At 40.8% G+C, this 19986-nt stretch overlaps 2 protein-coding genes across 3 annotated transcripts; one reads left to right on the top strand and one right to left on the bottom strand.

The window, feature by feature from the left end:
- Positions 1-1757: 1757 nt before the first annotated feature.
- U4-U6-60K (U4-U6 small nuclear riboprotein factor 60K) lies at positions 1758-7016 on the top strand. 2 transcript variants are annotated; one of them, XM_043411126.1, is made up of 6 exons: positions 1758-1876; positions 2749-3625; positions 3734-4246; positions 4461-4838; positions 4909-5122; positions 5627-7016. In XM_043411126.1, the coding sequence occupies exons 3-6, from the start codon at positions 3877-3879 to the stop codon at positions 6084-6086; spliced, it is 1422 nt and encodes a 473-aa protein (XP_043267061.1). In that variant the 5' UTR covers positions 1758-1876; positions 2749-3625; positions 3734-3876; the 3' UTR covers positions 6087-7016. The 2 variants fall into 2 exon arrangements, with proteins under 2 accessions (XP_043267061.1, XP_043267060.1); XM_043411125.1 differs by having other exon boundaries at positions 2749-4246.
- A 920-nt stretch (positions 7017-7936) lies between these two features.
- On the bottom strand, positions 7937-19550 carry P5CS (Delta[1]-pyrroline-5-carboxylate synthase). The gene is made up of 6 exons (XM_043411123.1): positions 19258-19550; positions 18204-18537; positions 14402-15049; positions 10443-11260; positions 9594-9884; positions 7937-9110 (listed from the first exon to the last, which is right to left on the bottom strand). Exons 1-6 carry the CDS (start codon positions 19363-19365, stop codon positions 8943-8945), a joined length of 2367 nt encoding a protein of 788 aa, XP_043267058.1. The 5' UTR covers positions 19366-19550; the 3' UTR covers positions 7937-8942.
- Between the last annotated feature and the right edge of the window lie 436 nt (positions 19551-19986).

Below are 19986 nucleotides of genomic sequence, written 5' to 3'. Positions count from 1 at the left end.
ACCGACCCCCCACCATCGCAGCTGGTAGATAACGCGATCCGTGATTTTCTTTACAAATGAAACAAGAAACTGGCGCGCTCTAGCGACGAATTTCGAGCGTGGTTAGCCGGGTCCGAGCATTCTTATCGACAGAGAAAGTTGTAGTAAGGGTAGTGTTGTGAGTCGGTAAATTACTGGTAAATTTTCCGGAAATTTAATGCATTTGGATTCAAAGAAGATTTTTACTGACTTGGGTATGTATGTAATTCGAATACTTATTATTTCTATGATTAATAACTGATCGTATTATTTTTAAATATTGTTTTCACTATTTTTAAGTGAATTCGTTGGAAAATCGTCCATCTGGGCAAATCCTTCAATTTGGGAAGCCGCGGGCACAATGGCGGCACCAACAGCATGGTGGAAAGGATTATGTGCGAGGCGCGAGCTTACAAAAGTGGCCCTTGTTATCTTGAACTTACCAGCAACTTCAGCTGCTTGTGAGCGGAATTGGAACACATATGCGAGCATTAAAACAATCAAACGAAATAGTCTTGATCAGGATCGCACTGAAAAACTAGTGACGATAAAGGGTATATTCTACTTGGACGCTGACAGCGTTAATAGCGTTAATAACGCTAATAACGCTAAGACGTGTTCGATTTGAAGTGAATACGGTGATGCCGGTTGCGTTCGCGTCATGTTCGACTTGCTGCGATTACAAAATAGCGGAACCAACAAGTGATCTTGTTCTTTTTCAATTACTCGACGAAATAACACTGGATTCGTTGAAAAGTTAAGACAGCGAAACAACGATAACAGAGATAACAGACGATTCTCTCTGTGGATGTGTTCAACCACTTGAACGTCGGGAGCGTTGAGAACACAATTATAAACGCACCCGTCTAAAAGCTTATAGCGTTTACAACGCCAAGTCGAACGCAAAACAGCGCTATTAACGCTGTCAGCGTCCAAGTAGAATGTACCCAAAGTATTATCTTAATTTATACTTAAAAAACGCGATGCAGCTTCTAACGAAATTTTGAAGATGAAGGACGAGTTGGACTCGGATGATCGTCTCAAGGTTTTGTGCTTGAAAGATACATAATACGGAATCTGCTGAATTCAGCATATTTTAAGCTTAAAAGATACATGCATACATGTAACATGAACATATAACACTTTCCAAACAAAAGTGATTTGTGAGTTTGTTTATAATATATTTTATATTGATTGATTTGTAATGTTTCTATTTATTTATTTTCTTAACCCGCTTCCATTTTGAGAAATTGAAAAATATATCAAATATGAATATAAAAAAAATAAATTATAAAGTGAAATAATTCTCGAAGCGAATTTTATGCCAAAATAATGTTCATCATCAAAAATTCATAAACAAGTGAAATAGCTCTCACCCTCTAACGGAGTTGAGTTTATGAGGTTGGTACAATATTTTTTACTAAAATGATCGGAAAGTTTACCGGTAATTTAACGGTTAAAATAGTAAATATTATAATTTACTAGTGAATTTACAACACTAATACCCGTTTTCTCCAACGTTAATCTGAGTTTAAACTCGATTCATGCTACCTCGAAACTAAATTAAAAAAATTGAACTGAATTTCAATCGCGTCGGAGAAAATGCCCGTAAGTAGGGGTCGCGTACTTTTCTCTCTGGATCTGCGCGCATGCGCATTGTACAGTCTGAACAAAAAATCGTTTTCTTGCGAGCAGCATTTCCATATTCGAGGTTAGTTCTCGCTCTCAACTAATTTTTTGGTGGACTCTACCACAATAAAGACAATTGTTCACACTATGACTATCTATCTCGGAACACCGAGTCAGCGTTCCAGTATTAGAGTTCAGTGGGTGCAACTCGCAAAGCAGGATTCCCGTGGTAATTTAAAAATCTTTTATGCTGGGCCTGATTCCCAACGAACTGAACTCGTTTTGCGAACGTTCTCTTTATTAATAAAACAAACAACTCTCTCCTTCTCTCGCACCAATGTTCAGGTCTTTGTTGTCACTCAATAATATCAGTAACCGTATTTTCGTCTCTCTTCCTCGTGTAATGCCATTTGTTGCGTAAGGGTATTGTTACCTGGTCCTTATATCTGCGCTGTGACCAATCCTGGTAGTAAATGTTATACGTACTTATGCCTCTGGGTGAAAAACAATGAGAAAATCCTGAAGGATTCCGGCAAATTAATTTAGTTCATGTTGCCGATTTCTTGTATCTCGCCGTAATGACGGTAGCCGTAAAAACTTCACAGTTCTTGGACAATTATTTTGAGTCAGTCACAGAGTGGTCACATATCCGTATTTATTTCACATATCTTTCACTTTATTTAAAACTTTAGTCCAGTTCAAACACTAGCGTTTCACGAGGAATTCGAACTCTCAATTCCATGTGCCACCACCGCCTCGCGTCCAATAAAATGTAACTAAACCTCCGAGCGGGATTTGCGTCGTAATGTAAAACTTCTTTATGCCGGGTCCGATAGACAAAAGGTACTGGAGCCTCCTTTGCGAATTTGTTTCTTAATTATGAAACAAAGGAAATTGTAGTAATTTAATACTTATATTTGTCAAGAAACAGACGTCCGTTTCCGATAGCTGACAAAATTATTCTCTGTATTCTTTCTTTCGCTCGGCTCCCCGTCTCCATTTTTTGAGTCTATTGCGCAGACTCAGCTCACTCCTTTTATTTATACATCAACCAATCAAGACATTTGTTTACTATCCCACTTATGATTCCTTTGTCTCAAGATCCGGGACTCGCTTCACAGGCTCACTACAATACAAGTCTTGTGGCACATGCCCCTCCGCGGGGAGATAGCATATCAAAGGACAAGAAGAAGAAGAATACAAGTCTTACCATTGGTGCTCAGCGCAAATACTGACGATGGTGGATATAGATAAGGATATATGTCGACCATGTCGACTAATGTTTAGAGAGTCGAAATGTTTTCAAATTATCCTTATTTGAAACTCCGAAATAAGGAAGCTTTATACTATGTAATTCATATGGATGCGTAGTATTTATTGAATATAAACTGTATATGATTTCATAACTATTTATCAATAACAACATGCGAAGACTATCATATTTCTTACTGACTAATAATCATTTAATTATAGAACTTACTCATCAATAGCCACCCAAATGCTCTCATTATTTTAATTTTTAATAATATTAACATCGGATATCGGATCAATGCACAAAATATGTAACATTAGTGTGAGGATTTGCAATTTCGTGTTTTTTATTTTTGATAGAAATCAGTGCACTTTACTGACGAAAAACCTTACTCGTTTTTCTAACCAACTGCTGCTGTCAAGTTATGTTTCAGAAGATTCAAAACAGTAGTAGCCCGCGAAACAAGTACATAACCTATAATGCAGATAATACTTACCATGGTGGTATATAACCTAAAACAACATCCAAAGAAAGCGTTCAAAATGTTTGATGCCAAGTTTTTATACCGGTGATCCGGAATTAATTGGTTATCAAACACCACGAAAAATATTGCGGAATCAACTTTTCGATGGAAACATTGAAAAATTCGTTAACTGGATAATTATTCAATCGTAAGCTTACAGAGGACGAAAATATCTCAAGTTGTGTTGCCGGTGTTCCTTTTAGGTTAGTAGTCTCACAAAGCGTGTTGAAAAATTGTCATACATTAACAATTGTATTTGCAATCGTTGCTAATTGGATCGAGATTCGTGTTGATCATGTCGGACGATGAAGATTTGGTGTACGTGAAGAAGCAAAAAATTGTGCATTATGGTTCGTTGGAAGAGACTGAGAGGGCAAGACTCGCTGCTAACGCAGGCGAGTCTTCCGACGATGAAAAAGATGGCCCAGGAACAAATGATCTTTCGAGTGGTGGTATGGCTCTGGGCAATGTACACATATCCAATGAGTACATGGATCTTGAAGATGAGATGTCCAAAGATCGTCAAGCCCTGCTAGAGGAATTTGAGCGCAGGAAAAAAGCAAGGCAGATTAATGTTTCCACCGATGATTCTGAGGTCAAAAAGAATTTACGACAATTAGGTGAACCCATTTGTCTCTTTGGTGAGGGTCCTGCCGATCGACGAGCCAGATTGAGAGAACTTCTTGCTAGTCTTGGCGAAGATGCCATTAAAAAGAAACACCAAGAAGAAGAAAAGCCTGCTCATCCACCAGAACGTGATACCGAAGCTACTTGGTACCACGAAGGACCGGATTCTCTTCAAATTGCTCGATCTTGGATTGCATGTAAGTTCCATTCCTCTCGAACTCTGGGGTCTTTTTTATCACCGATTATTTTCTACTTCCAGTTATTCAGGATTCGGTATTCTTTTTGCAAATTGTCGGTGTCTTAAAAAAAAGATTCGGTCACAGTATTATGTTCTCATCTCTTTTTGAATTGATACATCCTATAGAACAATCAAATGTGTGATATTGTTTGAAAAAGTAATAAATTTTATAGCATATTCATTGCCGAGAGCTAAGGCAAGGTTGGACCGTGCAAGAGAAGAGCTGGATCTTCCTGGAGCGACGCGCACAGCCCGTCGTCAAGAGCTATTGAAAAAGTTACAAGCACTAACAATATACTGCTCACAAATCGGAGACACGAGGCCCATATCGTTCTGCGAGTTCAGTCCAAACTCAAAAATGCTTGCGACTGCCTCGTGGTCAGGACTTTGCAAGTTATGGTCTGTACCTGACTGTAACCTTTTGCGAACTCTTAAAGGTCACACTTGTAATGTTGGATGCATTGTTTTTCATCCTAAAGCCACGTTAAGCCAAGAAGTAGTGAGCGAAAAGCCTGGCCAGACGTGCGTACTTGCAAGCTGCGCGTCAGACGGTAACGTACTTAGTTTCCTTTTTTCAAATGCGTTTACACTTTTGAAAAAACTGAATCTTCCTATTCTTAGGAACGGTCAAATTGTGGGGAAGCGGAAGCGGAGAAGAGCCTCTTGCAGAGGTCGAAGGTCATGAGCCACACAGGGTCTCGAGAATTGCTTTTCACCCATCCGGACGGTTCCTTGGCACATGCTGTCACGACTCTTCTTGGCGGTTGTGGGATCTCGAACAGCAGGCTGAAGTACTTCATCAGGAGGGACATGCGAAACCCGTTCATTGCATAAGGTGCAGAAAAACTCATTGTTTCCCTATTTTTCTATTGTGAGCAGTACTAATTGCCATTAATTTCTGGAATTTTCGAGTCGTAAAGCGTGATTCAATTTATTTTTTAATTCGTAAACATTTTACGAGTTACAAAAATGTGCAAAAACTTTTCATTGCGATGAAACAATTTTAACGCTGTTCTTACAAATCTAGAGTATTTTATTTTTATTGACAACTGGTTTTGAAAGAGAATGAAAAAAGTTAAAAATGTTAATGCTCGAGCTCACGCAGGAATATTCATATTTATATTTGTGTTGAAATCTATATTTTTAATATCGGTAGTTACTGTTACTTGCGTTAATGTTTCAAAATTTGCTCAAATTATTTATTCAACTATCATTCAACAAAATTCTAATTCGAAATACCTTTACAAAGCAGCCTGCACTAGTGCTTAAAACGTGTTTTCACTATAAAAACAAAGAATTATTGAAAATTGGATTGCATTAACGATTGAAACCTGTTCAGTTTCCAAGGCGACGGCAGCGTAAGTGCGACTGGAGGTCACGACTCATTCGGGCGGGTATGGGATCTTCGTACCGGTCGCTGCATCATGTTTATGGAAGGTCATTTGAAAGCTGTATTCGGGATTGATTTTTCATCAAATGGTTATCACATAGCGACCGGAAGCGAGGATAATACTTGCAAGATCTGGGACTTGCGTAAGCGTTCGTGTGTTTACACAATCCCGTCGCACACGAATTTATTGTCGGACGTGAAGTATCAAAAGGAGGAAGGGCAGTATCTAGTCACGGCATCGTACGACGGGAGCGCAAAAATCTGGTCGAATAAGACGTGGCAGCCTCTCAAAACGCTGCAAGGTCACGACGGTAAAGTTATGTCAGCCGATGTGTCCGCGGATCAAAAGTTTATTGCCACGAGCTCCTACGATCGAACATTCAAACTGTGGGCACCAGAAAATATGTGAGCACCATCTAATACAACGAATAATAAAATAATTGAAATGAAATAGAAAAATCACAAGCAAAATGAAGTAAAACTCTCGTGTGTTGGGGAGTGTCAATCGTGATTATGCGAGCAAACGTTGAACGTTGTCTTAGGAGAATTTGTGATTCGAGGGAAATAACGGAAAAATAAAACTTGTAATATTACTATAGCTGCGCAAATTTCCATTATTTTTGTTTTCAAAATCATTAATAAGTCTATCAAGCGTTAGTTCAACAAGCTCTCGAATGAATCGAGAAATCACGGAACTTGGATCAACATGCGCTAATAATAAATCGTCGGAGGTTCATTTCCTTTCTTCATTTTTATGGGTCTGTTGCTTTTTAATGAACAAAGGTCATGGAAGAAAATACAAAAGCGATTCGATACAAGAGTTTCATTCGTTTTAAAGGCCGATCAATACTTGAATACTGTTCTAGGTGTCATTGTTGACAAACCATTTTGCTTGGATAACGTTTACTATGTGTTTAGCGAGGATAGGAGATTCATCCAGACCTTTGACTTTTATAGCTCACACTCCGTCGATACGAAGAAATGTAATTTCCACCAGATCCCTCCAAGTTTTATTGAACGTTTTACCATCGACTCGATCTGCTGCGTCAGGCGAAAGTTTCTTTATACTTTTCAGGAAAAACTCTTGAATTTTCTCCTTCATTCGGTGCACGCGGAGATTCCTTTTCATTTTTACGTCCTCGTGATAAGTTTTTTTTTGACGCATGCGTTAAATAAAACGTGACATACTTTTACAGCTCTAAAAATTGCCCCTTTAGCAGTGATGAAACAACAGTTTTTTTAATTCAAGAGTTTTTTCTATCCGAGCGGTTTATGTGAAAAAGCGTTGGCAATTACTTCCTCCCAAGATAAGGGAGAAAATAAAAAGTTTTCTCGTAAATTTCTTCAAATTTTTTCGCTTTTCAAGATTTCGCGAAGTCTGAGAAAAAAGATATTAAAATCGGCCTCACACGCCCAGGCCCTTTATCAAATTGAAAAAAACTTTCGAAATGGTTTGTCCTCAATATTTACTGAAAGCGGCATAAACTATGATAAAAATAAAACAGAATAGAATTAATATTTTTAGGGGAAGAAAAAGTTGAGTTATTTCTACAAATAAGAAACACTTTAAACGAAGGCCTGGAAAGAATAGACATTTTGGTATTGATCGAACGAAGCAAAAAAAAAATTGCACCCAAAATCGATGCTCCCAGTGACCGTGTGTTTCAGGGATGCTGAGGTTTCTAGTAGCCAATCGGTCATAGAACTCGAAGTTCTTTGGCATTCGTAACGTTTAATTTTTCGCACAATATGTTTTCACGACGATAAGCCAGAGAATCCCATTAGTAGGATTTAGCCGATGTGAAAAAGCGTTGCCCAGAAGCTTCGGTCAGAGCCTGCAGAGAGGAGGAGACGGGCAACAACAAAGTTTCATAAAGAGGAAAATGTGAAAATGTCTCAAGCTATTAATAACAAGCTTTCCAAAGTTTCCGGAGGAATACATAAGACTTTAGTGCGAATGTATTTTCGTGTACTTGTGTACAATGCCAAGTGGATATTTCCTTGCGTTTTGCCCTCTTCTCTTTTCTTTCGGAAGAGGTCTGTTGCACTCGGGCTGTACGGAACTTTGTACGAGCCAAAACGCGACATTTGTCGTGATTTATAGATAATCCTGAACGCTCGTGAGAGCGTTCTTCCTCCTTTTACCTTCAACTTTTAACACGCGTTTCCAGCTTAATTTATATCGCGAATTATGAAGCGTTCCAATGGCGCGGGCTTATTAGAGAAGAAATAATACAATTAACAATGCTCGATCGATCGTTTACGATAATTTGCCTATTTTATTTCTTTTAATATTTACATTCTCAGCTCGTGCTCCCGTAAGCGTCGCTGTTGATTTTTCTCCATGTTTTCGTGCGCTCTTCCCTTTGAGGATTGACCCATTTTTCTCGAAGGGCCGAGAAAGGCTTCTTTCTTCTCCTACGACCCTTCATCTCAATATTTACGTATATGTTTACGCCACTCATATCTGTACTTGAAACTTCCCAAGATATTCTTTTCTCTCGTATACCCAACGGACTAAAAAGGGAGAAAGTCGCTCGAGGGACGTTAGAAAAGCGTGGCAAACTTCCAAAGAGCCTTTTCTCGCCGGCCTTCTCACTGACCACGAGTGATGTACGCACGCTTTTTCTCTCCTCTTTTCATACCCGGCATAAACTCGTTGGCTGTGACAACTTTTTACTTTCACTATTTTCAAAGCGACAGATTTTTCTTTCCTCACCATTCACAGATTTTCCTTGGCAGTATCGCACACATAAATATTGACGTATGAACGTGAGTTATTACTCAGAAAATTATAACACATTCGTAAAAATCTTGTGGTTTGTGATTTATCTTAAAATTCTCTACGAAATTATGACTTCCCCTAAATTTTCAACAGTTGCAAGTTTCTTCGGTCTTCGAGAAGATCAATTTATGTCCTCAAAAATATTTTCAAAATCTCACAATATTTTTTCCGATCTTTTTTCCCATGGAGACGTCGTTGCAAAAATATTTGGCTTCTCGATACGTCAAAATACCACAATAGCCAACAGTCAGAGTTTACGATTCGCACGAACAAGAAAAAAAAATGATGAATAATCCTCCGTCAAGCTGGTCCGTGAAAATAAGAACGAAGAAAGTTTCGCAGTCGCCGGAATAACCGAATCGGAGAAGTCGCGTAAAAGCCTTGCCCCCGATCCGTCACTTTTTCAGGCTCAATGTCGATCAAGGTCGACCGGGAACATCGCGTCTTTACCACTGACGGAATAAAAACCCTTGTCAAACTTCATGCCCTCTCGTTTACGGGCAAGTGTTGATGGAGCCAAGTTCTTGTGCCGCCCTCCGCAAAATCTGACGCAGCGTGTCCGTTGCCCTGGAGTACCCACTTCGTCGTCAGAAGACCGTCCACTCCGACTGGTCCTCTAGCGTGAATTCTCGACGTTGAAATGCCGACCTGACGTTGACAAATTAGACGTACGATTATTTTTATCATCAAATCAAAGCTCCCCTCGCAATAATAATCACGATCGAACCGAATGCGAATTCCCGATTTGCTATCCACGAAATTGCATAGTTTTTTCACAGATGAGAATAAAAAATGGCACTAAAGTGAGAAATCGACGGGAGTGCTAACGGATAAACGTCGATGATCGCATACCGTAAAAATGAACATTTTTAAATATTTTCCAAAGTGTCAGAGACCGCTTCTGAGCTCGTTGGAAGTATAATTTGGAGGAATAAAAATCAAAATAACATTGAATTTTTTTTAAATTGATAAAACTACGAAAAAAAACGATGGTGGAGCTCCGAGAAAGCAAAGACCGAGAAAAAAATAATCGAATTTGGTAAAGAAGAGAGATTGTGATGGCACGAGATTGTAGAACGGAAGCAAGGCTTCGAAAAAAATAGGAAACGTGAGAAAATGCAGTGAACGAACCTCAGCCCCAAGACCAAATCTGAATCCATCGGCGAACCTAGTGCTGGCATTGTGAAATACACAAGCGCTGTCGACTTCGCGTTGGAAGTGTGCGGCTCTCCGTGAATTTTCGGTAACGATAACGTCAGTATGAGCGCTGCCGTATTTGAGAATGTGATTTATCGCTCCGTCGAGTTCGGGAACGAGTTCAATGGTACACTCGAGAGCTCCATATTCGGTTCTCATGCTCTTGGCAGCGGGTGGCCCGAAGGTCAATTGTTCTCGCAACTTCGGTCCCGAGTTGATTTTAACCTGCGAAACATCATCCCCGTATAGTATAGATGTATAACTGCAGGCCATAACTGCAGACAGTTGGGGAGGAGCTGAGGCGAGGCCCGCGCGAACGGGTCTCTGTATGTATGAAAGAAGTTAGCGAGCGTACGAGGGGAAGCTACTGACTACTTGGTTAGACCAATATCTCGCTCCGAGATTCAGTGCGGTAGCTTTATTAACTTGTCTCTCTCGTTTCCAAGTGCAACTAGTTAGTTGAACTCTCTTTAAATCGAGGGATGAGCCCCGTTGCTCGTATACACACATACAAATACGCGTATAATAGTTGGTTAGCTTTCGTAATTAAAGAAGTTTGTTTGAAAGTGAGCAATTTCCATCCACTTGTTTCGTAATAGAGAGTCCTTCCGGACGCCAAGGTCGAGTGGAAGCTACTACGGGAGCAAGTGTTTGCACAGGACCAAGATTGATGGGGGGACCGGAAGTTGATGGCGGAGTTATGTGACAATAATGAAACGAGAACGGTTTTAGGAAGGAGCGAGAGCGAGAGCTGATTGGACGAGGCTACGCGGTTCAACTTACCCCTTCTTTTTGGAGCATGCTGCAAACCTCGCTGAAGAAACTTCCGCTCATGAGACTCTCGTGGATCAAGAGAGTTTCCATGGCGTTACAGGCTGCCGGATAATCGCACTTCGAGTCCCGAATTATGTGCAATGCTTTCGCGAGGTCGGCGTCTTTGTCGACGTAAACGTGGCACACGCCCTCCGCGTGTCCCAGCACAGGAATGTGCTTCGATTGCTCCTGAATACTTCTCACGAGTTCCGAACTTCCCCGGGGTATAATAAGGTCGATGTGCTTTTCCATCGCTAGCAAATCCCCGATTTCTTCTCTCGTCGATACGAGCGAAATTGCCTGCGCTGCGCCGACCGAACTCAACGATTCTTTCACGAGGTCCATCAGGCAGCGATTACTGTGAGCCGCCTCTTTGCCTCCTTTGAGTAACAAGCCGTTTGCACTCGACATCGCGAGTGCTGCTACTTGTGGCAAACTGTCTGGCCGGGATTCAAATATCACGAGCAGCACACCAATCGGGACCGTTATCTGGCGCAGTTCCAGCTCCTCCGCTAGTTTTGTTCTCCGCAACACGCGACCCACGTTCTCCAAAGAGTCCTCCGCTATTTGACGCAGTCCCGTGCTCAACGACTTCAACTTCGATGGCGTCAATGAGAGCCTCGAGAGAAGCGGCTTCGCCAGACCGCTGCTCGTCGCTTCCTCAACATCTTTTGCGTTCGCCGCGAGAATCTCATCTTGCTTCGAATGCAGAAGCTCCGCCAGGGTGTTTATCGCACCGGCACGTTGCTCTGGCTCCAGTGCCTGGAGGACTCGGCTCCCAACGCGGGCTGTAATTATCAATTTTCCTCAAATTTACTTATTAACCCTCTCGGACCGATGCTTCTACGCAACACGCCCTTCCAGGACCCATAAAACTCCGTCGGTCAGCAAGCTCGGGCTTCTAACTGCCTAGCTCGATCAAACAAGGTAAGATTGCAGGATAGATACTTCTAAACCAAGAGATAAACTGCTTTGACCCTTTCAAATATCGATATGAAGCCGGCGTTTCGTGTTCAGTTGGCGCTGTGTGAATACGTGCTTAATTATCGCAAAAGAAATGTGAGTACACATTTGTTTTCACACTCCAAACGTTATGTCTTTTCAAAGGGACGCTAATATGACGTATTTAAGGTAACTCCTGTACTGCATGCTAGTCAAGTGAGTGCTAAATTTTCAAAACGCTTTTAGACCAAATTTAACGTACCGATTAAATATATTGTTAGTGGATTTGTATTACAGCATATCTTATTAAGATGTAAAAATATTAAAAACGCTAGTTTTGCAAAACCATCAACTGATAAATGCAAATTTCCACGCTGACACATTTTCACTGGTATTTTTCAAAGAATTATCTGCCTTTTTTGATCGATTTTATTGCAACAAGTCTCATTTTGTTCGTCAACTGGTCCTCTACGAATCCACCATGAAGTTGTTTTTTAACTTGATCGTTTCACTGTTGCAGCTAATTGTTCATTGAGTGAAAAAACTTTTTCACTCGTAGTTTCTAAAGGAATGGGTTTAAAGGAAAATCTACGTGGTGAATTCGCAGAGGATCAATTGAGGAACAAAATGAGACTTGGTGCAATAAAATCGGTTTAAAAATACAGATGATTCTTTGAAAAATAGCTGTGAAAATGTGCCATCATGGAAATTTGCATCGATCAGTTGATAGTTTTGCAAAACTATCATTTTAAATATTTTTTCACGTTAATAAAATATGCTTGAATACATAGCTACTAACAATAAATTTAATCGGTACGTTGAACTTGGTCTAAAAGCATTTTGAAAATTTAGCACTCATTTGATTAGCATGCAGTACAAGACTTAAGGTGTTAGGATTCATTCGTAAATTTTGCTGATTTTAGCCCCCAAGTTTCTGGCGCTGGGCGCACCGAACATTCGAAAATTCGTATTTCCCAACAAAAAAACTAAAATGTCACAATGGATTTGTAAACTAGGAAGCATTTTCAGATTAAATTATGAAGGGAATAATTTTCCTTCGACGTGAAATAGGCCTTGTTCCGAGAGGGTTAAAATTGAGATTTTTTGATGATTACCGAATTAATGAGAGAGCTTCGAAGCTGAATTCTTCATCCGTGAACGCGAACGATTATTCGAACGACAAACAAATGATTATAGGGTTGCCGATGGGGGTCTGGATATTTGATTGGCCCGGCCGGAAGTGTATTTTGACCCCTGAGGAAATGGGCTTTGTTCTACTTTCTTTGGGTTTCTCAATGAGCTCTTTGATGAGTTCGTTATGTTTTGGTCAGAAGTATGTTTTTCTTTGTTTTTTGGAAAAGCGTAGGTCGGTCTTCAATAATCAATAGTTCGAGGGGCTGGTCCAATTAAACCTTCCTTCGAGAGGGTTCGACCGGTGATTGATGATTCCTGACTGGACGAAGGGCACACGAAGGGGTGCACATTGCGCGAGGAGAATGTTTTCCTAGCTTGGGGGATTAAGAGTATGGATCAGTCGACTAACCTCACTTGGAATTTCTTTGGCACCGTTTGATCGATTAAAAAAAGGCTCTGTCAGCCTACGCAGAACGATGGCAAAAATCGACTGACAGAGCCTTTTTTTAATCGGTTAAAAGTTTTAATGTCAAAGAATTTCGATTTAGAAATTTGCAACTATCTCTCTCGCACTTATGGTTGCGATATACCGACTGATCCATCCTCTTAAGGAAGTTGAGGCTGTACAGTCATTTTTTTTTACCCAAAAGTGATGACCTGTACCTTTCAAAAGTTAGGCCAGTTTACAGTTTGGCAATGTTGCATACACTTTAAAGAAAAGTTGGTGAAAAAAAGACGAAAAACTGGTGAAAGCTCAGTCGAAAACACGAACAGTGACGATCCTAGCCTCAAAAAACTGCACGGGAAACAGATTATTATTAATATAATCTCAGCAAATCTCCTAATAAATCTGAAAAAATTGACATTATTCGGCAAGCCTTGCTCATGTTGCCCAAAAAATTTCATATTTTTAGCATCATTTTTAACGGAGATATCACTGAATATGTCTTGACTTCCATAAGATTACATGTTATTTGGCCCAAATTGTTATTGATTTTTCTCAGCAACGATGCTCCTAAACTGTCTGAAAATTTAACTGATTTTTTTTTACACTTCACTTTATAAGATGCAATCGGTTTAAAAGTGGTGACATCATTTTCATTTTAATGCCTCAACTTCCTTAAGGAAGATCATGCGTAATTCGTGATTCAAAATAGCAACTGAACTTTTTTACTTTTTTCATGATCAAAGAAACGATTAAAATTTATTCTCGAAATTATTAAAATAATGTGTAACTTATTTGCTGAGATTGATAAATTTTTAATACAATGATAGCGGTTAAAATACTTTCGTAGTAAAATCGTAAAGCAAAATGTGACAACGACCATTTTCTATTTATATGCGTATGCATATCTATATTTTAAACCAGCTGGCTCAGGGAGTTATCAAACCTTCCGTCGCTTATGTCGTTATTACTCGTTAATTTCAAATAAATGTTTTTCTTTTTCCATTCCCAAGTGATTTTCACCGGTAACAAGGCTTTTTCAAGACATCATTGATATCTAAAAACATTCTATTTTCATATTTTCGTTTCTGACTCTTCAAAGTTGGGTCCTGTTTCATTAAATCGAAATGGTTGCACAGGAAGTGTGCCTGCCATAAGAGCCTGTGTATAACCCTTAAAAGATGTGATTTCCGTCAATTGTTTTCTCGACAACTAGACGGTAGATCCTATAATAATTCCGGGAATAGATTTCCGTGTGTATATTTCTAGCAAATTTCCAAATTTCAACTCTTAAAGTTGGAGTTTTCGATGTCTATTAAATTCGCGTGAACTTCCTTAGTCGGGGTTCGATAAAGTGTAGCGAGCAACGGGCCAGTAACGAGAGGAAAAAGTAAGCGCAGAGTTTTACCGTTTTCAGCGACGACTTCCACGGGGGCAGACGTGGTGCTGCTCTCGGTAAAGAAAGTACCGATTTTCCTCCCTCCCATGATGCTCTTGATGGCCTTTTCCTGAGTTCCGTTGCAAATGACTACGGAGACTCCGCGATCGAGTGCCCAAAGTGCGGCATTTACTTTCGAGTCCATTCCTCCCGTCCCGACTTTAGATTTCTGTCCGAATTTGATGGTCCCCCGCAGATCGGAGGTGAAGGTGTGAAGCATCTTCGCCCCATCCTGCCAGGGTGGCAAGTTATAAATGCCGTCGACGTCGCTCATCAGGATCAAGAGGTCAGCCTGAATTTCCGCCGCCAGCATAGCCGCTAGGGAATCGTTGTCCTTTATGGAAATGCCGCGTCGACCACCCCCGCCTGAGACTTCCTCGTCGGACTGCGGTGGCGGCGAGACGGCGTCGTTCGTGTTGATTATGGGAACGATATTCAGGCTTATCAATTCGCTCAGGGTGCTGAAAATATTTTTGCGGGTCTCCTCGTTGTAGAAATCTGGCTTCGTCACGAGTACTTGCGCGAGCTTGACTCCGTATTGGGCGAACATTGCGTCGTACAGTGACATGAGACCGGATTGACCGACGGCCGCTGCGGCTCTTGGGTCGAGCAGAGTTCCTGCGAATATTTAAAAAAAAAACAAGAGTTTTTTATTCATTCACTTTTCCGAAAGCACCCCTCGCACCCTCCATTCCTGGGGATTCCTTGAGGAAGCTCTCACGCGGTGATCGGTCATTTCTTAGCTCCTCAAATACCCACAGACATCCATTATACGAGATAAAATTAGTCTTCGATCGAGAATAAAAAGCAAAAGCCCATTTTATTTCGCAGGCTAAAAGAAATCTTCGGGGACGTACGAACTGCGAGTGTCTTTTTCTCTTTATCGTTTCCTCGCACCTTCCTCGTTCCGAAACTGGTTCGCAGTGCTTCATACTCGTTAAAACTGAGACTTTTCCATTGCTCCGACAGCACTTGCCTCCCCCCTATCTGTCTACCTCGCTGTCTTTATCTCTCGCTTTTTCTCCTCTCAAGCTTCCCTCTGTCAGTGCTTCTGATATCTCGTAATGCATCGAGACGTTCAACTCTCTACCTCAGCTATATTGATGCTCGACCGAAGTCGTAAGCCGACTCCAGACACGTCGGAGCATATCCACTCGCGAATGGGATTCAGAATTCCGCCTAATTTAATACTCGTTCTCGTACTTGTCTTCTCATTCCCCCCTCTTCCCTCCTGCAGCCCTTTCCCTTTCTCTCTTTCTCTCCCCGGGCGGCTTATCGCTTAACAGTTTCGACTCGTTTCCAAATTTGACATGTTCCTGCACTTATAAACAGTCTTCCTGGGGACGTTTGGCTTCTTCATGCCCGAATCGCATGCGGATTATTACAGTCAGAAACTGTGATCTGACAAATCGAGTTATACCTGTAATATCCTAACTTCGAAATGCTCCATAAAATCTTGCACGAAGATCGATTAATTCACGATTTTTCATTGAATGGAAAAAACGAAAGAATTTTTGTCAAGCGTAAAAATACTTTTGCACAAAGAATAAGTGGTTGGAAAACGCGTATGAACGCACCGGTAATTATAAAACCTCGATGTTCGTACGAGCATCATTGAGATAACTGCACCTGAGACTGCGCTCTATTTATGATACTCGGAGATCCGAAGCATTATTTTTGCATTTTTTTCTCTGCGTGTTTTCTCCACATTCATAAACACACGTAGTTTGCTGACTCGAAAATAAGTTGCTTGGAGTATCGAACGAGAAAAGTAGACTCACTAAAAAATGCTTCGTTCGCAGTACACGCTTTGAAAGTTCGATTTTCACGGCATTGTTTGTTGCAGTTTACCTCACTCGACGATTTCGTAGAACCTCGTATTTGCTGCTTGAATTTTTTTAAATATTTTACTGATGATAAAAAAACATTTTTTCTTACTATCTATAATTTTTCAAACGAAGCTGGAGGAAAACTCTGTTATTGACTTCCGCTTTATTGCATTATTGATTTTTTAATCTCGTCTCAAGTTTTCGAAGCAGATTTCAAGACATTCCATCGTTACATAAAACGTTGTTTTTCCCCTTTTTATCGATCCGTTCAGTTATTATTTGGACTATAATTCTAATAGTACCTGTTTGTGCTGGATTTTATCTCGGCCAGCGAATGCGTTATCTGACACAGACTGTAATGACTCTCTATTTTGTGATCGGATATTTCAGAATATGGATATGATTAATGACGCATATTCGGAATCGATTTGTCTCTTCGAATCAACTGAAACACGAAGAGTTACGAAAGCAGAAAATTACTTGATGCGAAAATCGTTTCGGTAACTGCGGAGGCATTTCTTCGTGATAATTCTCATAGATATTGAATTTCTAAAGAAAAAATCTTTCTCAAATATTCTTCACGAGCCAACATTTTTTTGGCTTTCGATCAATTATTTTTTGATGTGCTGGAACTGTTATTTACTGCCGAGTTCCGAAGCTTTACAGTCATGGCATTTCGAGAACCAGCCTCGCTTTGAAAAGCCTTTGGAAGAATGAGATTTCACATTTTTTTCCATAGTTGCGAATACGAACGAAACTCTTGAGTGTTTGCCTTCGACCTTGATCATGAAAACCAAACATCATTTAAGCAAGTCTCGCAGGTCAGTTCAAAGTCTCAAAGTATTTTTGTTCGATTTCTTTTCATAATTGACACAAATATACCGATAGAAAAATGAGAGTTTTTCCTCGAAATAAGTCAAACATTAGTAGTTGAGTAGCAGTGCTTAATTTGTTGATAGATTGTATTTTTTAGTGACATGGCGTTTGTTCATTTGCAAAAAAGTGCATTGGGTACGCTTGTGACATTTTTTCCTGGGTACGATTGTGACGTCAATGACCCAGATCGCGGATTCTGTAGCATATGTTTGAAGCTAAATTTTTTGCATGTAACAAAGCTACAATGAGATTAAAAGTGTACGATCGATGATGTTTTTGTGCCTACTGAAACAGAATTCAAGTCCGAAATTGAGAATTTCTGATTGAAACGTTCCCAGATTTTATTTCTGTTGTCGCAAACAGAATAATTGGTTTTTAAAAAATTTTTATTACGTTGTGTTGCATTGCGTTACATTTTGCTTGCAAATAAAGTGATTTCAAGCCATATTCGAGTGTTTTTTTTTTAACTCACTCAAATGAGCTAACCATCGTATTTAGGGAAACAATTTAAACAATACTTTTCGTCAAGTTTACTAGCATATTGACAGAACTATGGTCGATCAAACGAAAATCGTCACAACCGTACCGAGTCTGGTCTACTTCCGATGAGGAATTATGATTATTTATAATTCGTTGATGCGGCGTCGCGTTGATGAAAGAGTTTGGAGGCGAATAAAAAAAATATCGAAAATGGATATAACGTCGGCTGTCTTTCGATATCTTTGAGCTGTCAGTCCCGTGCTACGAACCGTATCTCTACGTGTCAATGCGGTTAGGATCGATTGAAAGTTTTTTTCCAGAGCTTTGAATCGGAGCGACGTAATTCCTGATAACCGAAAAGATGTTTACGAGAAAGATTTTTTCCTGAGACTCCGTAAGTCTTTGAGATTGGTTTCTTATCGTTCCGGACACGCGATAGACTGATGAAAACTCGGTTTGATCGTGAGACGAGTTAATCGCGAAGATTCTCGCGATAGCAGCAGCAACAGCTCCCCGTACAGTGCGTTCCCGTACCGTTTTCACATGTGTAAATATACCGTATGAGACACGCGATAAAACAAACTCACCAACGTGCTCTCGCGTGTGATCGGCTGGGCTGAGCGTCTCCCTCATCGATAGCGACATAAGAAGCTCCTGCGTGAGCTTTTGCTTGCCAAATGCAACAGCTCCGCTCGTCACCATTATGCACTCCCGGCCCTCGATCTGACATTCGGCAACTTGTTCGACAATCGATGCGAGACGACCAAGTGCCAAACCGTGTTCATCCTCTCTCGTGATAACCGCACTACCGAGTTTCACGACAAGACGCCTCGCGTACTTCAGTTGATTTCGCTCGGTGAAAGTCGCGCGTCTTGGTCTCTCAGCTGTTTGTACCTCTCGTCGAAAATCCACTCGGTTACCCTTGAATCATTCGCTTTTCAAAATCTAACCAAAATCCCACTCGACGTGGCAATTTCTCCGGCTTTTTTCTCAATTTTCAGCTAGTACTATTGAATTTTTTTCCTCCATTGCTCAATAAGAATTTATTGGAAATTGTAACACAATTCATAAAATCGATTCGTCCGTAAAATTACGACGCTCCTTCGCATTTCAATCCGCGATCGCTGAAATCTATTTTCAAATTAGTTCCTCTGTTCGGATATTTGTTCGGCCTCCCCCCCCAACAGTGTCGAACTAAATGTTCTGTATGAACGACCGTTTTTAACGTTTTTCTACCCCGTCGGGAGAGTTGCGAAATTCGATTTCAGCGAATGCGGCAAATTAATTAAGCGCGTGCACACAACGGGCAATTAAGGGGATAAACGAATGAAGTTAGTCTCGGTAAGCCCTCAACGAGTTCGGTGGCGAATACGACAATAAAATCAGGTGTGTTCTGTGCGTGGTGTAACCAGCGATAAAAATCAGTAGATTATTCGGCGTTATCGAAACATTTCAGTAGCACAAACAGGTGTTCCAAAAGGGGATTTAATCAAAAGCATTTATCCGAGGGAAAGGGAAGCAAATCCCTCCAAATTGCAATCCCATTTTGGAGCTTTGATCGACCTTAAGATTCGTGCTCGATCAAGCGATCGACCGGTCATAAACGTTCCAAGTTTATTTTAATTAGGACACTGTACGTACGGTCTGGAGATGGTTAACCCAAATTCCGGGAGTAGTCGAGGCGCACCTCCTTGAAAACTGGTAACCAGCGATCCTCGAGGATCGCACGATGTGCAATCCCACGTACATTTTGAGATTCCCTTTGAAATGTACAAAAAAGCAGTGAGACGAAGAGGTTTGTTCGAGGGAAGGAAAAAGTTACGGACAACGTGTGTGAGCTCCGACGGGAAGCTCAGAGAAAACGCTGTCCGCAATTCCAAAGGAGACTCGATAGATGCGAGGCTCGAGAGACAACCGACTGATTCGTAAACGCGGAAGAATCTCAGTTCTGCCCCGCAAGTACGAAGGCGTTATCGTTGCCAAGAGTACAGAGCGAGATGGAAGCCTCGATGAGCCTGAATCGAGTCCAAGAGAGAAAGAGAGAGAGAGCGAATTCGGTGGCGGGTCATGACGGATAACAAAGTCGCGAGAGAGGGGATAAAATGAGATAAATAATCGTCGCGGTTATTGGATCGGGAATGGAGAATGAACGATGAAGAAAATATACGCGAGCAGCAGGCTCTGTCATCACAAAGTGCAAGGACGCGAATAGTACGACGTTGCACTTGTTTGTTGTTCGTACTGCATCCATGTGTTTCCATCATTACTTATATAACTCGTATAGTTATACAAAAGCAATAAAATGCATCGCTCCAACGATGAAATTCATTATCTCCGGAACACTTTCGTGTTCTCTAATTGGATTTGGCG

This window comes from Venturia canescens, chromosome 2 (assembly GCF_019457755.1).
Source record: "Venturia canescens isolate UGA chromosome 2, ASM1945775v1, whole genome shotgun sequence".
Classification (NCBI taxonomy): domain Eukaryota; kingdom Metazoa; phylum Arthropoda; class Insecta; order Hymenoptera; family Ichneumonidae; genus Venturia; species Venturia canescens.
Note: the sequence above shows the minus strand (reverse complement) of the source record. Positions and strands in the feature narration are given on the sequence as shown.